Here is a 27621-nt window from a genome sequence, read left to right on the forward strand (position 1 = left end):
GATAATTTATTTATTTGAACCATCCATTTAAAGATGATGTTTGGTGCCTCCAGAATACTGTTGTTTAGGGCTGGCAAAGTTCTGGAGAACATTCCTCTAGGTCCTCCAGGCCTCATGTCACAGGACATCCTGACCAAAGCCAGAAGCGTGACCCTGTGTGTGTGAATGAGGGAAGACATCTGTCCCTGGCTGCGCAGCACCTAGGGATTGAGACAGAGCTGCCGTGAAGTCTGGGGGGACTTAGGGAATCCTCTTCCCTGACTGCTCAAATAAGGAGGTCCTCTCCTTATTCACACTGGCTGACAGTGGGAGAGGCAGGGAGAAACATCAGACTGACCACCAGTTCATAGCCAGTGACTCTCTGATTGTCTGCAAACATGGACAAGAGACCTACGCATGAAATGTGAATTTTCCAGAGCTACTCATTACTGGGGCTTGAATTCTGGAGACCTGTAGGTGGGGCCTGGTAAGTAGCAGCCTTACCCAAATGAGAAGAATGATTGTGACTTTGGGCCACATGGGTCTGGATAATTTCTGTACCCTCAGCTCTCTCCTCTCTGTTTCTGTGGCTGAGTATTACAGCAGGAGTAATACTCAAGAAGTGACCTAGTAATACTCAAGAAGTGATCAAGAAGTGACCTAGCTTGGATTTTGCCCAATATAAGCCTGGGAACTTTAGTTTTCTGCCCCACAGGCCCATTTCTTGCTGCAGAGGTGAGGCATGGACCCCGGGTTCTATCTATAGAAGCCAGAGGTACTAGTGTTACAGGGAATAAAAACAACCCAGACCAGCCACACACTTGAGTAACAGGTATTTTCAAAGACTGACTTTCCTGCATGCATAGAAGTCTCAGGTCTGGGCAGGCAGAAAACCTGGAGCCTCATGCCCTGGAACACAGTGTGATGTGGCCAGGCATGGGGTCTGGGGGGACACTCACATACAATGGCTGCAGGGGGGCAGGGTCGCCCTAATTGGTGGCTGCTGCAGTGTTGTCAGGGCCCTGGTCCCTCTTTCTGAACTGGACAAGGGAGGAAGATCTGGAAGTGCTGGTGTCTGAGTGAGAGCATCCTGAGGTGCACAGTGGAAAGTGGGCACACCAGCCATTCACATAGGGGAAGGGCAGGCAGTACCCAGGGCTAGTGATGCAAGCACCTCACACGGCAGAGCCATGAAGGTGGGTGTGGTACTTCTGCTGCTGAAGTGGGCATCATGGAAGTCTTGGTTCTATCACTTGGCCAGCCAGGCTACAGCCCGGGAGCAGCACCAGCAGCACAAGCAGTGACAAGGAGGGGCTTCCCATCAGAGCCCTGAGAATAGCCCGCGCCCCCTGGGACAGGCCCTTGGTCTTTGCTTATAAAGTGGGGGTAGGGCCAGTCCTGGTCTGATTGTGAGCCACAGTGGAAGAGCAACCCCCATGTGCTTCCCAGTTGCCAATCTCTGTCCAGTTGTGTCCCAGAGTCCGCAGGCCCGGGCCTCTCCTACCTTTTCCTTGGTCCTCATTGCTGAGCACGAGCTGCAGCCTCTCCCGCAGGCGGTCGTTGAGGCAGACCGACTCCTCCAGGCGCTGGCGCAAGTTCTGGATCTCAGCAAGATTCTTTTCCAGCAGGTCGGCCCCTGTTTCATACCACCAAGACACGGGCAAGGTAGGACACAGGAAGATGATGGTTCATGGGCCGACGAGGGGCCCGCTCAGGCTTCTCTGTAAGACCCCTGGCCATCGTCACACTTCTGTCAACTTCCTTCTCTCACCTGGGCCACCAGGAAGCACAGGTAACTTTGCTTAAAGAGTTCCTGGGCTTTCAATGACAAGAGCTAAGATAAGCTAAGTCTATGGGCCTCATCCCAGACAGAGGCTGAGCACATCTGAGGGAGATGGATGCAGGGCGGGAGAACAAGGGTGACAAAGGCTGCTGAAGGCCTCTAGGTAGGGCTGGCCTGCAGTGGGCAGCTTGTCTAGCTTCTTTGTGAACAACCCAGAGGGCCACCCGCTCCACTTCATACCTCCCCTACCTGATGATTCTGACTGAACCACCTTGAACATCTACCCCTCACAGGCAAGGTAAATGCAAGTGAAATCAGATTAGGCTTTGAATATGTTTGATGCTGGATGTTTTCCTTAAACACTCTTGGTGAAGAGCAACATGGAGAGCCTGGGGAGCATCAGAACATGAGGGAGGAACAGAGGAGAAGGGGACCTCTGAGGAAGGGGTAAAGCCATACAGACGGGAGGGGAGGGGACCAAGAATAGGTTGCACCCACCAGCACATCTTGCTTAGGGCCAGGCTTATCTCTTCAAATTTCAAAGGTCTCATTGTACTATCTGGGTCCCAGAGACCGAGTTGCTTCAAGGCATTTCTCTACACGGTTGCACCCCTCACCACTGGGTGCAATAGCAAAGTCTGAGAGGTAGCACTGGTTTATGCAGCGGGTATGTGTGCATGTGTGGGGGTGGCCAGGTGGGGGTGGTTTGTAGCTCGCATCCTATAATAGCTCTTGACCTAAGGAAACCTTTCCCACCATAGTCTGAGCTTAGCATTCTAAACCACTCTAAATAGAGGCCTAGGGATGTTGTAGCCCAGAGAGAAGGGAGGGCAGAAGTGGGAGACAAACACTCTTTCCTGAAGTGGCCTCACCGTGTCCCTGCATTCCTCTATTCCCTGCCCAGAGTGAGTCCCACAAAGGGTGGGAGGGGCCCTGAGGGCACCCAGCTGGCATCGCATTCTCTGGCCACCCCACAGGATGGACATTGCCCCTCACGTTTTCACCCATTTCTGCGAGCCGGGGCCTAACAAAGGAATGAACAATGCCCTGGCCGGGAATGGAGCGTCAGTGTGGGTCTCTTTCACCAACTGCTCCTTATTTTACCGGAGGGCTTGGAGCTGGGTCGATACAGAGAGGAGAAGGAGGACAGGTCTCCAGATGCATTCATTTTCTGAGGCCTCATCTCATCCCATGGGCCGCTGCTGCGCTGGCACCCAGTTTCCGGTGTCCTGCTCCCCTGGGCGGCGTTGCTCCAGCCATAGAAGGGCTGAGCCGCTGCGGCTCCCGAGCGGTCACGGGGCAATGACGCTGACCCGGCAGGAGCGGCCCGGCCGACACCTGTGCAGAAAGCAGCGTGAGTGAGAGACAAGTGGGGAAGTCAGAGATGAAGTTTTCAAGGTGATTATGTTACAGGGCAGGGAGAGGGGCAGCCCAGACCCCACAAACCTGCCTATTCTAAATGGGTTCTGCCATCCGATCCGCCGCATCAACACAAAACATGTGAGACTTTAATGGGAAGGAACTTTAATACAACTAGGAAACAATATAGGAAAGGCAAAGAATCTAGTTTCTAAATGAAGCACCCAAAGTGACCCGTCCCCTCGTGGGTCAAAGTCCATCCAAATGGGATTGGCCCAGAGCAAGGCCCCAAAGCTGCCGCAAGTCTAAAGCACCTTCCAGTGGGGACCCACAGAAAAGGGTCAGAAACAACCAGACAAGCCCGGAAGGAAAAGAGCAAAATCAAAATCAAGATAAAAGCTGCCACTGTCACCTCCCCACGGGTCTCACCCACATCTGTGTCACCCAGTCCACGACCAAAAGGCAAGCGCAGTTTCTTCACGTGTCTCTCGGCTCCATGGGCCTCCTCCAGGTCTCCTCCTGCCTCTCCATCCTGCTTCCTTCCTTCTAAGTCTCCTCTGAGCTGCTTCTCTCTCTGCTCAGCTCCACCCTCCATTTGGGTGGGGCAGGGAACCTGGAACCTCCCCCTTTCCTGGGGACCACCCTGTTACAATTACACTGGGCAGAATGTGCCCTCCAAGAACGCACATCCACCTGGAACCTTAGACTGTGACCTTATTTGAAAAATGTCTTTGCAAATGCAATTAGTTTAGATGAGATACTGGATCAGGGTGGACCCTGAATTCAGTGTGACTGATGTTTCACCAGAGGGGAGAGCAGAGGGGACAGAGACAAAGACACACGCAGGGACAACACAGTGTGACAAAGGAGGATGTCGGTGATGTAGCCACAAGTCCAGGGAGGCTCCTGACCAGGGAGGAGCTGCACAGCAGGACTGTGGGAGAACAGATTCCTGTGATTTTAAGACTCTATATGAGATACTTAGTTATGGCAGCTTAGATAAGAAAGTGATCCTTGGAATGAAGATTCCTGGCCTATAACATCAGGAGGTAGCGAGACACAGGAGAGGAAGGGCCTCTCTGAGCTGCTTCTGTGACCCTCAGTGCTGGAGTAACCCCAAGGAGGCCCTTCAGAAATGTCTCCTCCAACAGCAGGACTCATTGCCACTCTTAGAAATGTCCAGAGTAAGGAGGTAAGACAACAGCACGTGGATGTAGTGGCCGGTGACCTGTGGCACTGGAATGGAGAAAAACACCTGACACCCCTGGTACCTGACTGCTAAGCGCCCCCTCTTGGTCTAGACTAACAGCCAGACATCCAGAAATGGAAGGATCTGGGGGTACTCACTGGCCACGTCCCCCACAGGGGGCGCTTCCGGCTCAGCAGGCAGCAGGGAGGCGGGTGGCCTGGCAGGCTGGGCCTGGCTGCTGGAGCTAATCTGGGGCTGGGCATCCTGTTTGGGCTCCAGGACTTCTGGGGCTTTACTCTTCTTCTGCATGTCCCTTAGAATACTGGCCACATCGGAAAGACAAAGGGGAAAATAAAAGCTTCTGAGAATCCTGGTGGGCAAACCTCAGGCATAGCTGCACTGCCCCTAGAGCTGCCAGAGGGTCCCAGAGGTAAAGGGGCTGCTCCTTTAAGAGGAAGCCAAACAATTCCTTCCTATTTGGGGGAGGGGTGTGGTGGGGGAGGGGACAATAGTTACTCAGGGCCTTGGTCACAAACATCCTGGGGTGTTTATTTGTGAGAAGATCTATGTGGGTCCTTTAAATAACATGCTTCCTCCACAAGCCATCCAGAGGCCTGGAAGAGTCCAGCCAATGAACATAATCCATGAAATGGGCTATGAAACTGGAACCCCGGTAACACAGTCTCTCAGGGGTCTTGGAACTTGCAGCCTTCTGTCCCTAAGTACAGTCCTACAGCAGAATATTTTAACAAGGAAAAACTGTGGCACAAGGTTAAGACACAGCACAATGAAGCTAACCTCAGCCACTGCAGCATGAGTTCGATCCCCGGCCAGGGAGCTACTCACATGGCGCAGCAGACTCTCCTGCCTCGCCCGCTGCTCCCCTCAGCAGTATAGTTCGGTTGATCTGCCTGTTCTGTTCCCCACTCTTTGTCTGGTGGGTCCTCTCACCCCCTGCACCTCTGACCTGCACCCCAGTTCTTGTATGCATAAATAAATAAATCTTTAAAAAAAAAAAGAAAATAAAAACTGTGGCTGGTTGCATCAGGTACTCTTGAAGATACCAGATATAATCTCACTCCGGTCTCAAAAGATCTAGGGGAAATCAGAGGTGCTCCCTGGGGTTCAGCAGACTCTGAAGATGAGATATTTAGGTTAAAGTAGCCCCATATTGCCAAACAGGCAAATTCATATAAGAATGGGAATCAGAAGAATAATACATTTTTAAAAATTGGAAATGAGACCATTTTGTCTCTAAGGATACTTAATGGTTTGATGGTGCGACCAGAATTTTGGGGTTTTGGATGGGATGTGAGAGCTGTTGCCCCTTTGATCTTTGGGCCCTTGTTTCTAGACCTTCCCCAGATCACAGTTTTCATAAGCCCTGAAAATTCTGGGTTACCAGAGGGTCCGTTGCATCTGTTTTGCTTGATTCTTCTTTGTTGTATAGTCATCTGAAAAGCAAATAAAAGGCCAGGTCAAATGAGCTGGTCTCACTTCCCAGATCACAAACATTGGCTGGTCTCTGGGGTCAGAGACATGACGACTGGACACTCGAGTCCAGGATGCCCTGAGCTTCCCCAGGAGCTCTTGGGTTAAATCTTCAGGGAAACTGCCTGGCAGACTCTCTTGAGCTCTCTGTGAAGACCTTCCCCTCTACTTGCTCAGCCCTGAGTAAGAGCAAAAAGTTGAAAATGTCTCATTTCCTATTCCAGTCCAGCCACTTGGCTGCTGCCTGGTTCTTCATGTGCGTCCCATCCATTTCCGAGTGGAAACTACTCCTGTGTCTGAAGAGGTAAGACACCCTGCCTGGTCCCACGGTGGCATCCACCATCAGGAGACAGCCCAGTGGCCTCAAGCCTGCTAGAAATGTGTGCCCTTGGGTACTCTAGGGAAAATTCTAGAAAATTCTATGTAAAAGACTCGTGAAATAACTCATGTCCCTGCCACCAGGTACCAGTACACACAGCCCAATCATATCCAAGTCAGCATGATTATTTTATTATTTTCTGAAGTACACTCATTAAAATTGCTTATTTGATCCCTAGAACAATCATGGACTCTTCGGGGACTGGTATTATTTGACCTAACTTTTTAGGTGAGTAAACAGAAATCCAAAGAAATGGAAACCTGTCCAGAGCTAGCAATGGCCACATACAGACGAGAAGAAGAAGTTCTTTTCACAACCACCAGCTGTCCCTGTTCTGTCTCTCTTTCTGTTAGTTTCTCTTTCAACAAGTTTCAGAAAAATGTCATCATTCCTGGTGATGCCTCCTGCCCTAGTGAATGTATTTCATGGGAGACAGAGGAACTGTTGTAATCACCGCATCCCTACCCAGTGCACTTCTCTTGCTGCTGCACTCTGGCCCATTCTGACTACCATGGCCCCAAGGTGGCGATTCCTAAGCAGGACACCAGACTTGACAGTCACTTGTGGATCGGTGTAGCTCCCGTGAGCCTCGATCCCTGGGAGGGGCTGAAGGTCTACTCTACCCCGGCCCAGGATACCTGTGCTGAATTTGCTGGCGAGGCTCTCTGCCAACTGTCGGCCCTTGGCCAGCTGCTCAATGAAGTGCTGCTCCATGTAGTGGTCAATTTTACTCCTACTGAGGAGCTCCTCGAAGTTCTTAATTGTGTTCTTGACATGCTGGATGAGATGAGAAGAGACAACTTTCCCTATCCTCATCTTCTGCTGCAGGTGGATCAACTCTTGAACCTGATCCTGGATCAAGGAAGGACAATTCCTAGAGTGGGATAGAAACAGTGAAAGTGACTAGTCATTAGGGCAGCTCAGAGGAAGGTACTTTGAGAATTTTACCCAAAGATTCTAGCACACTTAGTGACCTGAATGTGGAGAAGGGATGAAGGAAGGAAAACAAAGTTTTCTTCTGTTTGAAAGAGAGTCGGTCCCCCTGCTGCATACTTCTGAACACTGCACTAGGCCCTCTTTTCTAGCTCTGCTTTAAATTCTGCCCCTAGTCCCTCTCCAGTTTATAATCTGTTCCAGTACAGTAAGCAAAGCTAAGTGTTCACTGGAAAGTGAAAGGATCACTTGCAACCATCATGTGCAAGCAGAACCACTTCTTTCCAATAAAAGGATTTTTCTCTCACCAGGACGGACCTTCTGTGTCTTTTCTACAGATAGCCAAGACCCAGTGGGTGAGACATCTTCAATCTTCCTTTATTTAACCTCTGAATACCAGCCCTCTATATCCTCCAGTGTAACTACTACAGTATTTGGTCCATAGGGGTTCAAAAGAATGATTAAAAAAAAAAGATCTGAACTGCTTTAAAACCCCATAAAATCCCGCCAGACATATCCACAGTTTGCTATAGGAAAGAGTAGAAGAGAGAGTTTTAGCTCATCTTGTTGATGTTACTAACATGCAAGGCACTTAGATGTGCATAGCAAGAATGAGCAGGCCTGTATTTTAGCCCCCTGTGCTCTACCCTCCTCCTGCAAACTTGGGATGTTACTTTACTACTTTATGCCTCAGTTTCTTCATCTGGTCAAAGTGACCATATTTCTAGAGATATGGTTAGGTTACCCTAGAGATATTCAAATGTCAGAATGAGTAAATCAAAGTCTATGAATAATTTAATTTATTAAAAAGAAAATACTGTCTATCATTCATTATTTTAGTAATGGTGAAGTTATAAGAGCAACTCAATGGTGAACTTATAAGAGCAACTCAAGTTTTTCTGCAGACCAGCCAGAGGAGAACCAATAGGTTCTGATTTCACCAACTTATCTTAGAGACATTGCAGTGCAGTTTGTATTGTTCCAGCAAAGAACAGGTGCTGGTTGTTTTCTAAGAAAGTGAAATTTGCCTGAGGCCCAGAATCACTGGTCTGGAACAGGTCATCTGAGTGTGGCAAGGAGCTAGAATGAAGATCAGGTTAAGTCATCTCCCTGGTTGCATAAACTCCTTCTCAACTTTTAACAGGTTTTTTTTTTATAGTCTTTTTTTTGTGTGTGTGTTTTCCCTTATTCTTTTTCTATTTTTAATTGTTTTTATTGCTTATTTTTATTCTTTTCCTTTTCAACCATTTAAACACCCTATACTTTGTTTACATTCTGTTTAATATTTCTCATGTCATTAGGCAGTTGTTGGTTACTGAAGCTCTTTCAGAGCTGAGAGTGTTTTATTCATCTTCCACAGATGTGGGAAAGATTAACAGTGCTGTGCCTATTAAAATTCAGATAGATCTTTCTTTCTAAACCATTTCCTAAATTACTCTAGCATCCCTTAAAACCTGAAACCATACAAGGACTCAAACCCATAACAGAAACTTAATAAATTGGGGGTTAATTATTCCCTGAAGGCAGACCCTGGAAGCTGCTTGAGAGCAATGACTTAATCCTGCCAGGGGGTCTCTGACAGGCACCTACCTAGTATGGGACACGGAGGAGAACCCTGCTTCTGCGGGCTGGGTCTTGGGTGTGTTCCCTCCTCTCTCGTCAGCTCCCTTCTTCTCTGAGGCTTGCTGCATCCCAGCCTCCAGTGGGGTGTTTTCTCAGGAGGAGCTCTCTTGATGGAAGAGAATTGTGTCTACGCAATGGCCTGGCTTCTCTCCAGAGCTTCCTAGAGGAATCAAAGAAGAAGGAAGGAATCAAAGAATTAAAGAAGTTGGATTGCCGAAGAGGACCCCATAGGGGCCCAAGATCACAAGGACAAATGCTGCAAGAAAGTACAGAATGAAGTTGGAATATGCCCCCTTGAAGAGTCCTCCCTTAGCCAAGGGGACCCATCCGGTTGGAGGAAAGATGCCGCAAGTTAGGGGGAGAGGTTGTTAGGAGGAGGGAGAAGAGCAGCCACATGAAGGAGGAAATAAACAATGAAAGCAAATAGACTTCCAACAGAGCTAAAGGATGAGTTTTTTGTTGTTTTTTTTTTGTCTTACAGTTGAGATGAATTTCTGTGGGAGTGTCCCCTCAGAAATCAGGGAGCCTTGTCATCACCCACAGGTTTTGAGAATTGTCAAGGCAGAAACAAAGCTTGAGATGTGTGAGTTCAAACCCCCAGTGGCCAGGACACCACAATAGTGTGATGAGGGCTCAGGGGCAAGGTCTCAAGTGGTGACCCCAGAATCAGAACACGGAGGTGGTCACAGAGCCCCAGGGGCCCGCCTTCTGACCGTGCTGGCCACACTCAGCGCCAGGCTGCTGCTCTCCCCCTGGGTGTCTCTGTTAATGGAAACCGCCTCTTTCACCAATTTTAATATCTGCGGCTCCTTATGCTGATTGCGCTAACGGATCAGTTTCTATAGAGAAATCTAAAAATATTCTTCTCATTCAAGTTTGGTTTCACATGAACAATGTCAAAGCAACAACCTTTTTATCTATACCTTTGTTTTCTTGAAGATCGTTTCAATAAAACAATTCTTGTGGCTTTTTCTAAATGAATTTTTAAGTATTTGTGATTCTTACTGTTCCTTTTTCAGAACTCTCTATATTTTACCCCCAACATCCATTCAAGAACATAGTAACCAAAAACTGGAGTACAATTGCTCTAAATATGACTAGTAAAATGGAGCACAATGATGTCTTACTCTTCCATCTCATAATAATCTATCCCCATACAATGTGGGATTTCTTTCTCCAGCCACAGGGAAACATGCAGGGATTGCATCTAACATGAAGTCAGCTTTAACCTTCCAAACTCCCACCCTCACCCAATTTTGCTACTTGCAGATGATTGTTTTTACCCTGCTTAAAAAAAAATCTCTATACACATACTCTGCTAATGTCTGTTTTAAGTTTCATTCTCATTCTACAAGTTACTTTCCACTTTATCAAAGTCCTTAAAAATTTGTTTATCTCCTGAAATATGAATAATGGATATATAAAGGGGGCTGATTTAACCATCTAATAGATTTATTTATCCTTCCACTCAGTCTTTACAGAGTTGTCAGAAAAGTATCGAAAATGGCCCATGACACAGCCCAGTGACAGCTAGGCCATGGGATGGACAGTGACATGAGCAATAGTTTTGAGGACACAGCGACTGAGTGTTTGCCTTTCTCTGTGATGAAATACTATTTCCATGGTCAACTTTAAGGTACCAATGAGAGACCACTGAATTCAGAGTTGGGAAAGGAAGCTAAGTGACATCCCGTGACATAGTGTTCTCAACGTCCAAAATGCCATGGCCATGCCACCTCACAGTCATCAGGATGGCTGCTGTTGAAAAAACACTTGCACACAGAAAATAACAAGTGTTGTTGAGGAGGCAGAGAAATTGAAACCCTTGGGCAATGTTGATGGAGTCATAAAACGGTGCCACTGCTATGGAAGACTATGTGGCAGTTCTTCAAAAAATGAAAACCAGAACTGCTAATATGATCTAGCCATTGGCTTTACTTTTGAGTATATGCCCCAAAGAAGTCAAAGCCATGTTTCAGAGATATTTGTACAGCTACACAGCACTGTTCACAACAGCCAAAAGGTGGAAGCAATCCACTGTCCATCAACAGAGGAATGGACAAAATTTGGAATGTACATACAAGGGAAAGTCATTTAGCCTTGAGAAAGGAAGGAAATGCTAAAACATATTATGACATAGATGGACCTTGAAGACATTACACTCAGTCACAAAAGGGCAGATACTGTAGGAGTCCACTTCCATGAAGTACATAGTGTAGTCAGATTCTTAGAAAGAAGAGTGTTAGTTACCAGGAGAGCAATTTATTAAAGTCAAAAGTTCTTACAGGAAAATCATTGTGTATTGAGATTGTCCTTATTATAGATATTCTACTGCTGCAGATATTGACACCTACTAGGTCCATAGGATTTTGGTAGTGTGTGTGTGTATGTGTGTGTGTGTGTGTGTGTGAGAGAGAGAGAGAGAGAGAGAGAGAGAGAGAGATTTCCTGTTGGTCACTTTCTCTGGAGAACTCTAATATAGACAGCATACTAATCTCACCCTTGCCATTTATGGAGGAAAGAAGAACAAATGTCTGGGATCCGTGAGTTTTTTCTCCCCTTGGGTAAGTTGCTTGACACAAGGTTATTAGAGACTCACTCTAAGTCACCACAGAAATCAATTACAGTTACACAAAATATCTTGGAAGTTTAGCTGAGGAGCAGATGCAGAGACATACTGCTGCTTAATGCCCACCATTATCTGTTATACCTCCTGCTTCTTTAACTCAGGAGGAAACACCCCCTTTATTAGAATGTCGTAGATAGATGTACAGAAAGTTTGTTGTGCTAGCAAGAATATAAAGAAAAGGAATCTCTGAGTTCGAAAAATAAGTTGGACTATAAGTTGGTCCCACTACTATGTGAGGAAAATGTACAAGGTTTGATACTAAAATTTAAAAACATTGACCATAACCACTATAACTGAGCAATTGCATGTCCAGGACTCTGTCCCACAGAAATACTCATACAAGCGGCAAGAGAAGTATGCACAAGGATGATGACCCCAGCATTATTTGCAACATAAAATTATGAAGGCAACTAACTTTCAAAACAACATGTAGAGAGCTAAATAATAGTATAAAGGAAGAAATGTCTTCACTAGAAATAATGAAGAAGATAATGATGAGGGTGATGATTGCCACTGATACAATTATTGAGCAATGACTAAACCCAAGCACACCCTGCAGGTAGCTCTTGAGCGCAGATGCTAGAAGGCCTTTGGTTCCGTAGAACCTTCATGTCGCCTGTAAAACTGTCTTTCCAAACTGATTGCCCTGAGGGTTCGAGCCCAGAAGTGTTTAGGAAGGTGAGCTAATTCTCTTCCAACGGGTGGACCCATAGGAACCAGTTTGGATGTTGTAAAATACCAGCCTCGTCCCTGGGTGGGCTCGAACCACCAACCTTTCGGTTAACAGCCGAACGCGCTAACCAATTGCGCCACAGAGACACAACAGCCAGCCTCCTCCCGGAGAGTCATCTCTCACGAAACACCACCTCCTATGGTGCGACCCGACCAGGTTCCGAGCCTAGGACAAGAAAAGAAAAGAATTACTGCGAGGAATCAACTTGCTCGTCCTGTCTGACGCTGGTGGCTTGTGGGATTCCGAAGCTGGGGCGCCTGGAAAGTCTCGCGGGCCTTGGCGCCCACCTTTCCCAAAAGCCAGCGCCCGGGGAGTTGCCCGGGTCCCGACACCCAGTCCCAGGGTAGGTGTCGAGTAGGGGCCAAAGGAAGTCGAATGCCCGGGACGCTCAGTTAGGACTTGTTGAATTCAGCGGCGGAGCGACCGCACAGACAGTGCGCGCAACGCAGACTCGAGGCACCTGCAGCACCTGCTTGGGAAACCACCCACTTTCTCCTGCTGTGAGTTAGACTTGGAGCAAGGACACGTCTCTCTCCTAGTCCAGGAACCTAAACAATTTCTGCAACAAAATGGCCAGGACTTGATCAGTCACTGACAGCTTCTTTAATGTTTGTCCCCACTGCAATGCGGGACGCAACAGAGAGCGCCAAACAGGCTCCCCGTCAGCCCAGGCACGCGGCTCCCCGGCCCCCCGCCCCGCTGCGGCCCCCCGACTCCCCGCTGCGGCGCCCCGACTCCCCGCTGCTCTTCGCGCTGCCAAACGCAGGTGCCCGGCGGGCTCGCGAGCTGGGGCGAGCCCTGGAGGAACCGCCCGCGTCTCGCAGTTGGGCTCCCTGCACCTCTCATGGTGTCTTGGCCCTTTGAAGAGCTCTGAGAACCAGGACTGACGAGACCTTTCACAAGCGGGTAAGTTCTTTTTAAAAAGCTTCGTCCGGGCCAGTTGGCTTCGCGCGCGCAGCCTTGATGGAGAGGGGTGCCCAGAGGCGCACAGCGCCCCGCCGGGGCCGCCCGCGCTCCGCGCTCCACGCAGCAGCTCTCCGGGGCCAGACGGGAGGACAGACGGGAGGGACAGACCCCGCAGGCCCGGCCGTGCGCAGCGACGCCCGCTGCACGCCCGAGCCCAACTCACCGTCGCGCGCCGGGAGCGCTCCGGGTTCAGGCGCTTCTGGACGCGGACGCAGCGGGACGTGGGCCTCTGTCAGCCGCCCCCGGCGGCGTCGGGCGGTCCCCGCGTCCTCCGCGCTCAGAGCCGAGCCGCCCCCCCGGGCCCTGCCCGCCGCGCCGCGGGCGCTCGGGCTGCGGACGTTACGCGCGCGAGGAGGCCGCGCCCGGGAGCCGCGCACCCGCGGGGGCGTCGCGCGGGCTCGGGGCGCAGGAATCAACGGCCCCCGGCGGCCGCGGGGGCCCGGCCTGTCCCGCTGCTCTGGGCGCCCCGTCGCGGAGAGCCCCCGCGGCCCAACCGCAGACCCGGGGCGGGAGGCTCAGCCCCCCGGTCTGAGCGCACCCCACGAGGGTCGCGGGCTGAACCCGCTCCGCGCCCCCGCAGCGAACCTTCGCCCAAGGCCAGACGATGCGGCGGCGCAGAGCCCGCGACTGCCGGGCAGGAAAAGCCGTTGCTCGGCCGCGAGGCGCGGGCTGCGAAGGGCAGGCCGGCCCCGGGGGGGCTTTTGCCTGAGCGCCAGGACGGGCGGGCCTGGCTCCCGCTCCACGAGAAAACTGCTGGCCGCAGGTTTGGGGGGCGCTCCCGAGCCCAGCTCAGGCCCGCGGAGTCTGGCGCGAAAGTTTTCCAGGCACACGGCCTCAGTTCCTCATCCTTGAGAGCCCTTGATGATGTTGGGGATCCCCCAGCCTCCTTCCGGGGTCTCCCCTGGCGCCGCCTCCGGGCCGCGTCCCGCGGCGGGTGCTGAAGGCGGACTCCCGACCCCGCAGAGCGCTCGGGGTCCCCAGGCACCCGGGGTGTACCCCGCGATGACCCGCTCTCCTTCTGGGACTTTTATCTCTGCGCCCTCGCTCGCTGCCCAGCGGCTGACGGCCCCGGGTCGGCGACGCGTGTCAAAGGCTTGACTTGCTGGCTCTCTGCGTCTTTAGGGTCCCAAGAGAAGGCCTGACTGTGACAACGGTCTTCGTTCTAAGTGTTCAAAATGGCAGCCCGCCAGGAACGCTCGCTGCTTGCAAAGACAGACTAAGTGGTCGCTGCCAGTCTCCGTCCTGCACGGTTCCTGATCAGACCGATTCCCGAATGTTTTAAGTTCCAGAAGTTAGAACTTGTTAGGCCTTGTCCAGAAGTTAGGCCTTGTCTGCAACTTGCAGCTGACGCGCGCAAAACTCGCCTGTGCAGGCTCCCCTGGGTGGAAGCACAAGACGGGCAAAACAATCTGCATTGGCCGGGAATCGAACCCGGGTCTCCCGCGTGGGAGGCGAGAATTCTACCACTGAACCACCAATGCCTCTACTCCAGTCGATTTTGGAGGAGTATTTGGATAGACTCTCCAGAAAGACCAATCTTCCCCAAATGGTTTTTTATAGTGTTGGCTAATTACTAACAAAGACACCCAAACTAATGTTTTCACAGAAAACTTGTACTAGTCAAATGCTGGATCTGCGGAACAGACTCCAATGAAAACGGTAGCAAAATACCAGAAATTCTCCCAGTTTTCTTACTTCTGTTCCTGTAACTTCAATTGTCAATCTCAAACTGTGCCTTACTGGTTTTTAGAATGTAACCTAACTTGTATGTTAGGTAGGTAAAATTATAATCTAGGGAAGAAAAAAGAGCCAGAACCCAGTGTGAGAATAAAGAGAGGGAGAAAGAACAATATCAAGAAAGAAAGTGAAATAAATTTTGGTCATTAGTTGCTCTGTAGCTTTTTTGGGGGGGTGAGGGGGATAAAAGTGTAATGATCAGTCAGTTATTATAATAATGTATGTAAAACATTGCATGAAGTGTGTCTAAGTAGTATAAAACATTTGAATGAATATATGACATAAAAGTGAAAAGATAATACAAATGCCATCGCTCTATTATAGTGGTTATGGTCAACACTAATATCTTAAATTATAAATGTAAAGAATAAAGTCTCCCTTTGTCCCCTTTTACTACAAGAAGGCTGTACTCACCTTCCGAAAAGCCAAGAGAGAACCCAACATTTAACCACATCTGCCAAATGCTAAGATACCTTCAAGATATAAATATATGTTTTATTTCCTCTCACTGCACCTTTACTGCAAAGGATTCATTTTCCCCAGAGAGGACCTGGGGACAGAATTTCAGCCCCCCCCCCCCTTTCTGGGGTAAAGATGTTAATTGCCCAAGTCAAATATAGAGAGGGAAGCAGACTCAGGGTTGACTAGCAATAATTGTTTCTATCCACCCTTGTGATTACTGTATCACTCCCACACAAAGCCAGATATAGAGCTAGTTTGTCTCACTGCACTATTAACTTTTGACAATGCCCAAATGACTTAAACTCTTAGCTTTCTCATGCATGACATTGAGCTAAAAGATGTCCTCATCCAAGTAAAACGTTTGGTGGTCCAGCCTAGTGTAGAGGGATGAATTCAAATTCATTTCTGTTAAATTCTGCCTCTCCAAGAAGTTAACTTCCTTCTGAGAACCATCCTAGAGGCTGGAGGAAGAGAAACTTCCCTTTTCGGGGAAGAAAAGGGGGTGGCCAGGAAAACATTAGACATGAGTAATTCAACCTCACCCATCTAGCCTGGATAAAACCTAAGAAACAATGCCCTTGTACAGAAATTTTCAAGGATTGAGACCACTGTATGTGCTTGTTTCTGATCCCCAACAGTACAAGATATTCACTCAAATAACTTCCTTCCAAAACAAAATATTGCTGAATCCATCAATCTACACCAACTACACCTAGTAGTTCTTTGAGCCGAGAACTTTTCAAAATTCAGAAAAACTGGCCTAACTCCCAGAGTAACCAGAAGGGAGTTAGTTATTGCCTGACTGTATTGGAGGAACTGTTGGAACTTCACTCCATCTGGAGTGAAGGCCGTTCACTAATAATTAACTGTGTTTGTTTAACTAACTATAAAACAGCCAGTGAGAGATGAGGTGTTGGAAAAGTTGAAGTTTGAGGCTCAGCAGTTCTCAGATTAGCTTCCTGATCTAATAAAAGCTCATATTAAAGATTCAGCCTCTGTCTTTTGTCTTTTCAGCTTGACAATTGTGGCAGGCAGAAAAGCTGAGACAATATCACATTGTAGAATGCTCTTTGAACCATCATTTTTGTTTAGAGTGAATTTTTCTTGTCATTACTCCAAACTGACTGCTCTCTCAGGTTATTACAAGGAAAATAGCACCATTATTCAACCTCAGCTCTAGCCCCTCAAAATACTGAGGGACAGAGCTGTATCAACTGCAAAGTTGTTACAGCTGTAAGTAAAGTTCTTACAAATTCTGGGTTATGCTATCATAAAGGAAGCCACTTCTTTGGTATATATGTCCAACATTGAAAGGATTACCAGTATGCAGCTAGTCATCATCTTCATGCAGAGATTTGTCTTAAGTTGACATGGTTTGAAAAAGATGATAAAAATAAGTTTCTACAGAAAACATTCTATACATTAAGATTCACGACCACAAACTTTTGGTAATATTCTGTTGTCACTTCCTAGTGCATGAAATTGGTGAGAGTATTCTCCTGTAAAGATAACATCCTGGTGATTATTTTACGTTTTTTTACATAAAACATGCATGTTACACTTTTAGGAGAATCACTAGAGAATAAAAATAGTGCACAAAAATTGCAAATCATGAGAAGAAAGAAATAGAAAAAGAAAAATAGCAAATAAAAGGAAATTTTATTACCAGTAGCAGGACCATCGTGAATCCAAACAGAAGAAGAAACTAAAGTCATGATTCAAATTAAAAAAAAAACCTCTTACAGTTTTATATTGGAATTGAAGAAAGGCTAAAATGAATAACTTGAACATAGAATTTAAAGTCAGCAAAGGGAAGGAGAAGGAAGATAATAAACAAAAAAAATAATTAAAATAGAAACATCATGATAAAACCAATAGAATCTACAAAGTCTAAATTTGATTCTTTAAAAAGACTAATAGCATTGATAAACTTCTGGTGAAATTTATGATAAATAGAGAAACAGAAATCTTAAGTGCAAAACATTGCCAAGTCAAATCCATCAATATCTAAAAACATATAATAAAATACATATTTAAACATAATATTTTATTATATAGTAATAACATAATGTTATTAAATAATACATATAAGTATATAATGAATCATGATGAAATTAAGTTACAGGGGGATTTAAGAGATTTTCCACAACAGAAAATCTAGAAATATAATTAGCCACATTAACTAGTTGGAGGAAATTATATGATCATCTCAGGTAATAGAGAAAAAGAATTCGGTAAAACTTAACACTGATTCATGATTTAGCAAACTAATAAGTTAATCATCATTTTCCTGAAAAAGCATATCTACCAAAATCCTACAGCAAATAACCATATAAGGATTTGAAAGAAAGAAGTAAAATTCTATAATACTTGAAGATAAAATGAATGTTTACCCCAAAATTTGCAAAAGAATCTGCAAACAAATAATCTGAGAAATATTTTAGAGTTTAGTAAAGTATCTGGATATAAAACCACTGCTCCCTAAATCAATTGCATTTTCTACTATACCATAAACAAATGTTTAGAAAATGTAAATTTTAAATTACCAGTTGAATTAGCAAAGATATATACACATACACACGTGTGGAAAGAGAGCACACAAGATCTATGCAAGAAAACAATGCAACTTAGTGAAAGTAATTCTGGAACACCAAACTTGACTAGATTATACCAAGCTTGTGATTTGAAACAGTCAATGTTATAAAGATACAAATCATCCCCCAATTACTTTCTTAATTCAATGTAATTCTGATCCACACCCCAACAGTATTAAGAAATCTGACGACATATATGAAAACTTAATTTATGGTAAGCTTAACAGTTCACAGCACAGAACAAATGATTTCAGTTTTTCAATGCTGCTGCCACAAGTATTTATATATATGGAAAAAAATAAATTAGATATTTGTTTTACGCCGCATTCAGATACTATTTGCAGATCAATTTAAAATTTAAATGTAAAAGGCAAAACATACACAACAGTGATCCCAATAGTTTATACCAATTTTTATTTTTTATTTTTTTCCTATTTTTAAAAAAAGATTTATTTATTTATTTATACAAGAACTGGGGTACAGGCCAGATGCGCAGGATGGTGAGAGGATTCACCAGACACAGAGTGGAGAACAGAACAGGCAGACTGACGAAGTACTCTGCTGAGAGGAGCAGTGGGAGAGGCAGGAGAGGTCTGCCGCGCCAGGTGGGACGACCCTCGCCAGCTGGCTGGGATTGAACCGGCGCTGCAGAGGCTGCGGACAGCTTCACAGCGCTGCCCTCAACCTCCTGAGCCACCAGGGGAGGACCTATACCAATTTTAAAATGAGGATTTGCCATATTCTAGCCCCAAGAAACAGTAATGGGAGAACAAGAATATAATCGGAATAGAAAGTTAACAAAAATGTAACCTTCCCTTGGAATCTAACTAAAAGTCTAGAGTGTCAAACTGGAGCAGATGGAATAAGAGGTAGGAGAACGGGGAGGGAGTGTCAAGTTAGGAATGTTTACTCAGAAAGGGAAGATGAGGCCTCCCCTGGTGGCTCAGACAGTTGACCTCAGCGCTGTCAGGCAGTCCGCAATCTCTGCGGCCCAGGTTCCGTCCTAGCCAGCTGGGGAGCTACCCACATGGCGCAGCCGACCTCTCCTGTCTCCCCCGCTGCTCCCCTCAGCAGTGTATTTCAGTCAGTCTCCCTTTTCTGTTCCCTGCTCTGTCTCTGGTGAATCCTCTCACCCTCCTACACATCTGGTCTATACCCCAGTTCTTGTATGCATGAATAAATACTTTTTTTTTTTTTTTTTTTTTTTTTTTTTTTAGAAAAAAAGGGAAGATGATGAAAATGCTCGGAAGTGGTTGTTTCCTTCTTCTTTTCTGTCTTGAGTCCAGAACCTCACAAACCTTTTCAATGTCTTCTGTGTTGTAGATATTCCTGCTTACATCTGTCTGGAGATAACATGTGGCTCTTCACAGCTCTACTCCTCTGGGGTAAGTTGGGCTTAGTGGGGAGCTAACAGGGTACAGGCTCTGCTTTGGGGGATCGAGGATTTTTTCTCTTCCTTAAGTGTCCTAAGCTGGAATGTGTGAGTATAGAGACAACTGTGTTTCTATGGTTTCTTGCTGCTAATTATATCAAAAGTATGGGAATGGAAACTTGGGGTAACATGAAGCCTGGAAGTATCATGTCAAAATAAAGCCTCAATAGTCCTCTGTAGGCTGTTCAGTACCAGTGGTGACTGATTTTAGGAAAGGGGCGGGTAGGGAGGAACTCAAGACACCTGAAGTCCTCGGAGTTTAAGTTAATTCTGTCTCCCCAGTTCTCCTTTCCTTGTCCTCTCCCAATGGACAACTGATGTCTCTGTTCTGTGGTCTCTTCTAGCTCCAGTCAGTGGGCAAGAGGGTAAGTAATGACTAATTTAACTTCTTCTGCTTCATTCCTGCTCCCAAAGGATGGGTCCATTATTCTGAAAAAGGGAATATCGGGAAAGGCTAGAAAGGAGATTTATAAACTACGTAACCTCCCTTGTGTTCAGAGTGTGATTTTGATAAAGTCCTGGTTTTTATAGTTCCACTTTGATTTTCTGAGTGAGCCCTGCCCTCTGGGCCTCATGCCGAAATGTGTATACAATACGGGGAAAGCGCCACAGAGCAAGCTCACAGAGGTCGCTCCTTTGGATTTTCCAGCATCCCCCCAAACAGTCCCTTTTTCCCCTTCGAGGGAGCCAAGTGGAATGGAAGACTTCAAAAGGAGCAGTTAGAACCTCTGTTTCCAATGAAGATGCAAATTTAGGTCTTAGATTAACACGCAAAGACAGTCAGGCATGGGGCATCAGAAAACATCGCTAATCAATTTGCCCCAGTTTAAGGCCTTGTTTCATTGTTTACCAACAATGAGACTGGAACCAGTCATTTACTTCTCAGAAACCTCAACTCTGCAGCCCCCAGATGCAGACCCAGGAACAGGAACCTCCCTCCACAGAGGGCCTGCACTCTCTGAACTCTCTGAAAGATTGACCTGCAAAATATTCCCACTTCTCCACTTTTCAGTTTAATCCAAATGCACCATTTTTGCTTGTGCTGTCCTCAAAACCTTGCCAAGCACGCAGAGCGATTTTCACTGATGGGTCTTTCCCTCCTTCCCTCTCTTAACCCCAAGCTGAGCGTCCAAAGGCGGTGATCACCTTGCAGCCTCCATGGGTCAATATATTCCAAGAGGAAAGTGTGACCCTACACTGTGAGGGACCCCATCTGCCTGGCAACAGTTCTACATGGTGGTCTCTGAACAATACATTCCTACAGCCCATGACGCCCAGTTACAGCATCGCCAGCGCCGGAGTCAGGGACAGCGGTGAATACAAGTGCCAGACAGGCCTCTCGGCGCCAAGTGACCCTGTGCAGCTGGAGGTCCAAAGAGGTGAGTGTGGCATGGGGCAGAAGGCTGGACATCATCAGGCCTTCCTTTACGCTTTCTCCTTTGTGGATGCTAGTGAGTTTGTGTGGATTTATCGTAGAATAAGTGTGTTCTATGTGCCCACTCGGTGAAACTAGGATACTCAAAACATCACATTAGGGCCTTTAAGGTGTGTTCTAGCATCTTCAGTGGGGCAGCTGAGAGTACTAGGCTGAAACTCAGACTCCAAGATCTTATCTTCATTCAAAAATATCCAGTTTGATTGGAAAAATTATGCCTGCACACAGCAAACAGTTCAGAGAGAGAGGTACATGGATGCACAATGGCGTCTCCCGCCCACCCAAGTCCCTTGTCCCACAGTTACGGAACAGAAGCTGTGGACATCTACAAGTTTTATTCTTCAAGTGGTGGGTGGAAGACTGTGTACTGTTCTAACCTTACCCTATCACTTAAAATACCTCGGTGGTCTGCTTTATCAAGAAATTAACCCATTACTTTCAAATGTGCTCTAATTGATTGTTTATCCCATTCTCTCTGTGAGTAAACTGCTAAGGTATTTCCATTCCTTGGCTTCTACCAGCAATGCTTCAGTATAGATGTTTATACCTAGAGTCTGGGGCACATTTCATAGAATAAGATTCTGGAATGAAATTACCATGAGACTTTCAGCACCGATGACTAGAAGCAAAACGAACAAACAAAAGCCCCACCATCCACTTAAATCTGTATTTTCCACTGGTCAAGAGAGGGTGACTGTGTTACTCTTTGGGGCAAAACATTTCATTATTCAGGACAAACTATACAAGTGGTCTATTTACTTATCCAAAAGAACAGGTTAAAATGCCTTCATAACTGACAATACAAGGTTAATCCATGCTGGAGGCAGAATCAGCTTTATGTGGACCAGGTTGCTTTTGGAGGAAATGTGTTGCAGCTGAGGAAACGCTGACACTGTCAGAGGTGTTCCTCGGTGGCTCAGCCTCTGGGAATCAGCTCCTAGTCAGGACTGTTTCAACAAGAGACACTGTGTCTCCTTTCATGTCTCCTCTCCAAGTCTCTGGGTGTGAATCAATGCCAGAAAAGCCAGTGCCCCGAGCTCACCTGCCTTCAGGTCATAAAGCTTTCCCAGGCTGCTCGGCTCTGCCCCCAGCTCCCAGGGGCTCCCTACTCAGGAGATATTTGGAACACAGAATATAAGAAAAGTGCCTACGAGTCAATAAGGAAATGGCAGACAACAACAAAACAACAACAAAAGCCTCAGCTGGGAACAGGAATGAGGGAGTAAAGGGTGTCTATTATAGTTAGAAGCACTGTGGCAGCATCAAGACTGAAAATCCTGGGGTCTTCCTGGTGGCTTAAGGAGTTAATTCTCAGCACCATCTCTGCTGCAGTCAGAGTTCAATCCCCAGCAGGGAGCTACCCACATGGCGCAGCAGACCTCTCCTGTCTCACCTGCTGCTGCAGTGTATTTCAGTCAATCCACCTATTGTGCTCCCCACTCTGTCTCTGTGAATCCTCTCAATCCCCGCACCTCTGGCCGCCTGTACCCCAGTTCTTGTGTGCATAAATAAATAAATCTTTAAAAATTAAAAAAAAAAATTCTGCTTCATGTATCCCTGGGATACCTGCCTTCCATGCTTAGTACGTTTTGGAAGGGAAAAAGCACCGCCTTCTCTTCTCCTTTTTGTCCTTTAGGAATCTCATCCACATTTAGCTAAACCAATTGACCCAAGAAAGACAATGTAAAGAAGGCATCTTTGGTGGGTGTAGAGGTTTATTTCCGCTGCAGGGCCCATTTCACTTGGAGCTGTTTTCAGCAGAGAGCTCACTGGCGCGTATGTGAGCATTTCCCTTCATTTAGCAGCACACATGCTTCTGGGTGTATTTGTCATTCTGTGTTTGTCTTGGTACCTCTGATCTCATTTACAGATTTGCCAGGAGTCAGAGTATATAAGTTTTCTCTTGCTGTGTAACAAACACATCGCCACAAATTTAGCAGCTTAAAACAAAACATATTTGTTATCTTTCCAGTCAGAAGACACAGCAGAGCTGCGCTGGGAGCTCTGTCCAGGCTGCAGCAGTGTGTTGACTCAGCGGGCACCTTCCTACAGCTCCTCCCAGCTCATCGGGTCATTGGGGCTGTAGGACAGGGGTTCCCACCTTCTTACTGGCTGTCAGTAGAGGTCCCCTACCCTCTCACAGTCCTCTCCCCACATGGCAGCTCTCTTCTTCAGGCCTGCAGGACAATCTTGGTCCTGCTGGAGCAGACAGAGTCTTCGGTAATACGTCGTAGGAGTGACATCCCCTCACTTTTCCCACCTTCTGTTGACTAGAAGTCATAGTTTCTGCCCAGACATAGAGAAGACAGGGTGTAGCTCACTGGCCTCATCTTAGGAGTCTGTCTGTCACATAGAGGAAACTGTTTTTGTGTCAGCCAGCTTTTGAGAGCTGAAAAGGGAAGACAGCAGGAGCTGTGTGCATGATTGCTAGGAAAGGAAACTTTTCTTTCCAGTAGAGCTATTTCAGGGCCAGCAGACAGGCCTGTGATTCAGCAGAGGTCTGTGGTTAGAATTTGGCAAGGATAAAAGAGGGGAAGAAAAAAGCTAAGGCCAGGTCTGGCTTCCTTGTACCTCTGCTCTGTATACATACTTTTGGGGTCCATGTTTTTCAGATACTCTGCTACTCCAGGTCTCTAGCAGAGTCTTGACCGAAGGGGAGCCTCTGGACTTGAGGTGTCGATGGAAAGATAAGCCGGTGTACAATGTACTTTTCTACCGAGATGGCAAAACCTTTTGGTTTTCTGCTTGGAATCCTGAATTCACCATCCTGAAAACCAACCTGAGCTACAGTGGCCTCTATCACTGTGAAGGCAAGGGGACGGGGAAGGAACGCTTCAAGTCAGCAAGAGTGTCCATCACTGTCAGAGGTACTGTCCCTGACGATTGTAGAGAATAGCTTTAAGGACCAGAGGAACCATTGCAAATCATCACTTAAATTTGTAAATGAATAATCTGAGCTCCAGACGGAGAAACTGCTTGACCAAAGACCACACGGGGGCCAATGGCTGGGCTGGGGCCACCACTGGGAGCTCCTGGGCCCCAGTCCACTGCTTTTTCCAGTGTCCAGTGTCCCACCCATAATCCCGGCAGCTATGTAAGGCCATTTCATTGTTTTATTTTGGTTGCAAGGACTAGATTCACTCAAGGGGGTAGAAGAGTTATTAGAAAATAACCCAAAGGAATCTCATGAAAGCTCCACAGCAACAAAAGCTAGGATGAGGTCAGGACTTGATCAGACCTTCCACCTATCTGTCAGGGACAGCCTGGCCCCTGAGGCCACTTCTCACTGCTTCCTCTCTCCCAGATGACATGTGGCCCTTCTTGTGACTCTCTTGGTCTTTCACCTCATAAACACTGGCAACTTCTTTTCTGTCTGAAAAGTTGTTCCTTCCTATGGGAAGGAAACAACTGTCTCAGATTTTTTTTTTTTTGAGGTGGGAATTTGAGAAATGAGTCACTACAAGGGCTCGTGTGGGGGCAGTGGTCACTCAGGTCCCCCATTACCAGCAGGACATGGCCATACACTAAGTGACGTGGCTTTTCAGGGGCCAGTGGACTTTACAGAGGTATTGCTCCCAGTAGGGTGTGAGCACGCTGGCAGCCGTGAGTGCATTTATGAGGAAATGCCTCCCCACTGGAAGTGGGGGAATTCATGACCGGATGCATGCTCTGGGGTGGGTGGGGGTGCCCATGGTAGGGAGGGGATAACTTCTGTAAAAGACCTTGACACTGAAGCAACCTGTTCCTGTTGACATTTTCTTTAGAGCTATTTGCAGTCCCAGTGCTGACAGCGTCCTTGTCATCGCCCTTCCCAGAGGGGAACACGGTCAGCCTGAGCTGTGAGACTCGGCTGCTCCAGCAGAGGCCGGGCTTGCAACTTTACTTCTCTTTCTACATGGGCAACAAAACCCTGACTAGCAGAAACACATCCTCTGAGTACCAGATCCAAAAGGCTACAAGAGAAGACTCTGGGCTTTACTGGTGTGAGGCTGCCACGGGAGATGGAAGTTTCCTTAAGCAGAGCCCTAAGGTGGAATTTCGCGTGCACGGTGAGCAAGAGGGAGGAGGCTGACTGGTCACAAGCAGCAGCAGCTTTTTCTTCTACAGGCCTGAGGCCTGTTCAAGGGGGTTTTGCAGGCCAGCCAGGCCTTTGCACTCTTGACTCAGAACTTCCCTATTCTCATGAACCTCATTACATTTCCTTTCCTTTCTTGTTCTTTCTTTACCTCCTCCATCTAATTCCTTCCTTATTGTCCTTTCTTCTTTCTTTTCTTCTCTCTCCTCTCCCTTCCCCCATCCTTCCCATCCTCCCTCTCCCACCACCCCCCCCCACAACAGTATATTGTGCTCCTCCTCCTCTGTACCATTGTAAGTACCAGGAGATAAAGACCCTGCGGTGCAGTTCTTCAAGGAGCTCACATACAGGCTGATGAGACAGAGACTTTGTGACCTACACAGGTTTGCCCAAGTGTCTATATCTGGTGGAGCATGCAGGGTTGTGAGCTCCAGAACAAAGGCCCTTTGGAACAGAAAGTTTGTCTTCAGCTTCAATTTATTTCAAGCATCAAATGGCGCAGAGCTTGCCATTGTCTTTGAAGCTAGAGAGGAAGTTCATGGACAGGGGCCTGGCACTTCAGCTCCTATGTGGAACCTACCCCTCACCCCCTTACCATGGAGCCCACTGGGGCTGCCGCCACTCTTCCTGCACCCTCCGCCCCAAATGACCAGTGAGGACAAGCACATCAGTCTTAGGCACCTTTACTTCCAAATGTAACACAACCCCTGGTAGCTAAATAGTATTTCTTCCTTTTGTGTTTTTCTGTTTCAGCGGCCCCGTCACCAGCTCCTGTTTGGTTGCCTGCCATTTTCTACCTGACAGTAGGAATAATGTTTCTGGTGGATACCGTTCTCTGTATAATGCTATATCAGGAGCTGCACAGAATGAAAATATGGAATTTAGAAATCTCTCTGGGTTCTGGTTACAAAAAGAAAGTAACCTCTGACCTTCAAATATATGTACATTCAGAAGAGCTGAAGTGTCAGGAAGAAAAATAGCTGCAAGAAAAAACAGACCTGTAAAAGCCCCAGGAGGGCGCTCAGCTCAGTGGATAGCAATACTCTGGGCAGGCCCTGCCTCCTGCTCTCTGTGCGAGCATCTGAACACAAACACCCCAAAGTTGAAAGACAGTAAAACGAGGAGTCTAGTCTGACTCTCAAATTTTAGAGCAAATAAATGAGTTGAGTTCAGGGGCAATGAACTTGGATACTTGGTAATCAAGATAATTTGAAGTCAGATATACTCTAAAGAGATTTTTTTAAACTTGGAAGTCACATCTAGCCGAATTATCCTATTAGGTAATTTGAGCAATAATATATTTCTAAGGACTGGGTGAAAAGGTGAGTGTATACTTATGTGCAAGAGAGTTAAGACAGAGACAGAGACAGAATGAGGGAAGCAGAATGTAACTGTTTTCCCTACGAAGCCAAGGCCAGATCTCCAAGTGTGCACTGCAAGGAGAGACTTCCAGTGGGGAGGGCCAGTGATATGCAGCCCCAGCTCTTCCCTCCAGAGATTTAGCACCAACAACCCCCTCCACCCCGCCCCTCCTCAGGAGTTTCTGGAAGGTTACTAACTAGCTTCAAGATACCCTACTCTCCCATTTGTACTCTAGATTAAAGGCAAAATGTTACTTTATAACTCAGCTACGAGAAAATGGAAATGAGTAAGACTCTAAAATAAAATTCTTGATTATTTGTCTTTAAAAAAATGTAGTTTATCAGCCAAACAAACCTGCTGAGCTCCTATCCTGGCTCCACACAACAGTGCTCACCTCCAGTGCCAGCACCTGGAAATACCCTCCAGCAACTTGGCACTTGATGCGTGAGACCTTCTCGTGTCTTCCCTTGAAGAGCGCTGCTTCCAGGCTGTGTACAGTTGACAATGCTCGTCACCCCTCACCTTCAGAGAAAAGTGCAATTATCATGTCAATAGAAGTTCGACTCCAGCATGTGCATTAAGACACAGTCCTGGGGGCCTCCCTGGTGGCGCAGGCGGTTGAACGCCGCACTGTGAAGCTGTCCGCAGCTTCCACAGTGCGGGTTCGATCAGGGCCGGCCAGAGAGTATCCCAAATGGCGAAGCCAACCTCTCCTGTCTCACCCGCTGCTCCCCTCAGCAGTGTGTTTCGTCAGTCTGCCTGTTCTGTTCCCCGCTGTGTCTCTGGTGAATCTTCTCACCCTCCTGCACATCTGGCCTGCACCCTGGTTCTTGTATAAAAATAAATAAATCTTTAAAAAAAAAAAAAAAAGACACGGTCTTCTGTAACAGCGGGGGTCCCTACTGCACTCCACGTTTATTCTTAGTGTTATAGAGCAACCCCGGTATTAAACGGGTTCCTGGCTGTGGGTCCTCACCCGTGCGCTTTAAAGGGACTTATGAATACTCTACTACAGACACACACAAAAAGGTTAATAAAAGGTTTATTTACAAGAGGAAAGGAAATAAGGAAAATGTACAACTCAGGGAGAAAATAGGGAAATAAAGTCTTTAATGCGTCCTACCCGATCCGACGACCTGGAAACCCAAAGTCACTCTCAGAGCTGGCCGGACGCTGCGAGCTGGTGGAGAGCCAAAACGGGGTCCCCCAAAGCCCACGTCTGCCTTTTATATCCACCTGGCTGCTTAACCCCACCCTCAGGTCCCAGCCACCTTCCCTTTGGTGGTGATGGGATTTGGAGTTCCCAGTGTCTTTGGCTTTGACCTGGGGTGGGGGTAGAGTCCACAAAGCCTATATGGAATTTGCTTTGGGACATCCTTTTCCCCACTAACATTAGGACTGGGGTGACAGGGAATGAGAAAATTACAGGCGGGTGTCCCATTGTGAAGAGTCCCAAACTC

The 27621-nt window shown here is 47.1% G+C and overlaps 2 protein-coding genes and 2 non-coding genes across 8 annotated transcripts; 1 reads left to right on the top strand and 3 right to left on the bottom strand.

Annotated features, from left to right (window-relative positions):
- On the bottom strand, window positions 1–13303 carry LOC119235969 (myomegalin). 4 transcript variants are annotated; one of them, XM_037499581.2, is made up of 9 exons: window positions 13228–13303; window positions 12139–12263; window positions 8704–8896; window positions 6819–7054; window positions 5713–5764; window positions 4469–4632; window positions 2867–3100; window positions 1484–1615; window positions 1–153 (listed from the first exon to the last, which is right to left on the bottom strand). In XM_037499581.2, exons 3-9 carry the CDS (start codon window positions 8802–8804, stop codon window positions 113–115), a joined length of 960 nt encoding a protein of 319 aa, XP_037355478.1. In that variant the 5' UTR covers window positions 8805–8896; window positions 12139–12263; window positions 13228–13303; the 3' UTR covers window positions 1–112. The 4 variants fall into 4 exon arrangements, with proteins under 4 accessions (XP_037355478.1, XP_037355476.1, XP_037355477.1 ...); XM_037499579.2 differs by having other exon boundaries at window positions 1–200; window positions 13228–13302; XM_037499580.2 differs by lacking the exons at window positions 12139–12263; window positions 13228–13303 and adding an exon at window positions 9216–9402 and having other exon boundaries at window positions 1–200.
- On the bottom strand, window positions 12111–12184 carry TRNAN-GUU (transfer RNA asparagine (anticodon GUU)). The gene has a single exon. It is a non-coding gene; the product is annotated as a tRNA-Asn (tRNA).
- On the top strand, window positions 12885–26991 carry FCGR1A (Fc gamma receptor Ia). Of its 2 annotated transcripts, XM_054691217.1 has the most exons (7): window positions 12885–13004; window positions 19181–19242; window positions 19634–19654; window positions 20411–20668; window positions 23337–23591; window positions 24489–24773; window positions 26498–26991. In XM_054691217.1, the coding sequence occupies exons 2-7, from the start codon at window positions 19212–19214 to the stop codon at window positions 26740–26742; spliced, it is 1095 nt and encodes a 364-aa protein (XP_054547192.1). In that variant the 5' UTR covers window positions 12885–13004; window positions 19181–19211; the 3' UTR covers window positions 26743–26991. The 2 variants fall into 2 exon arrangements, with proteins under 2 accessions (XP_054547192.1, XP_037355475.1); XM_037499578.2 differs by lacking the exon at window positions 12885–13004 and having other exon boundaries at window positions 19139–19242; window positions 25553–26537.
- Window positions 14475–14545, bottom strand: TRNAG-CCC (transfer RNA glycine (anticodon CCC)). The gene has a single exon. It is a non-coding gene; the product is annotated as a tRNA-Gly (tRNA).
- Window positions 26992–27621: the final 630 nt, after the last annotated feature.

This window comes from Talpa occidentalis, unplaced genomic scaffold, assembly GCF_014898055.3.
Source record: "Talpa occidentalis isolate TD23 unplaced genomic scaffold, MPIMG_talOcc4v2.1 talOcc4.9, whole genome shotgun sequence".
Taxonomy (NCBI): Eukaryota; Metazoa; Chordata; class Mammalia; order Eulipotyphla; family Talpidae; genus Talpa; species Talpa occidentalis.

What these genes read in the sequence shown, in the direction of transcription:
- FCGR1A (XM_054691217.1), top strand. Translation starts at nt 19,212, where the DNA reads ATGTGGCTCTTCACAGCTCTACTCCTCTGGG. An exon ending in TCCAGTCAGTGGGCAAGAGG is followed by an intron (nt 19,655 to 20,410) that starts GTAAGTAATGAC and finishes CTTAACCCCAAG; the next exon opens with CTGAGCGTCCAAAGGCGGTG. An exon ending in GGTGGAATTTCGCGTGCACG is followed by an intron (nt 24,774 to 26,497) that starts GTGAGCAAGAGG and finishes AAAAAAATGTAG; the next exon opens with TTTATCAGCCAAACAAACCT.
- LOC119235969 (XM_037499579.2), bottom strand. Translation starts at nt 8,804, where the DNA reads ATGCAGCAAGCCTCAGAGAAGAAGGGAGCTGACGAGAGAGGAGGGAAC. An exon ending in CCCTGTGGGGGACGTGGCCA is followed by an intron (nt 3,101 to 4,468) that starts GTGAGTACCCCC and finishes CTTTCTGCACAG; the next exon opens with GTGTCGGCCGGGCCGCTCCT. An exon ending in CAATGAGGACCAAGGAAAAG is followed by an intron (nt 201 to 1,483) that starts GTAGGAGAGGCC and finishes CTCAATCCCTAG; the next exon opens with GTGCTGCGCAGCCAGGGACA.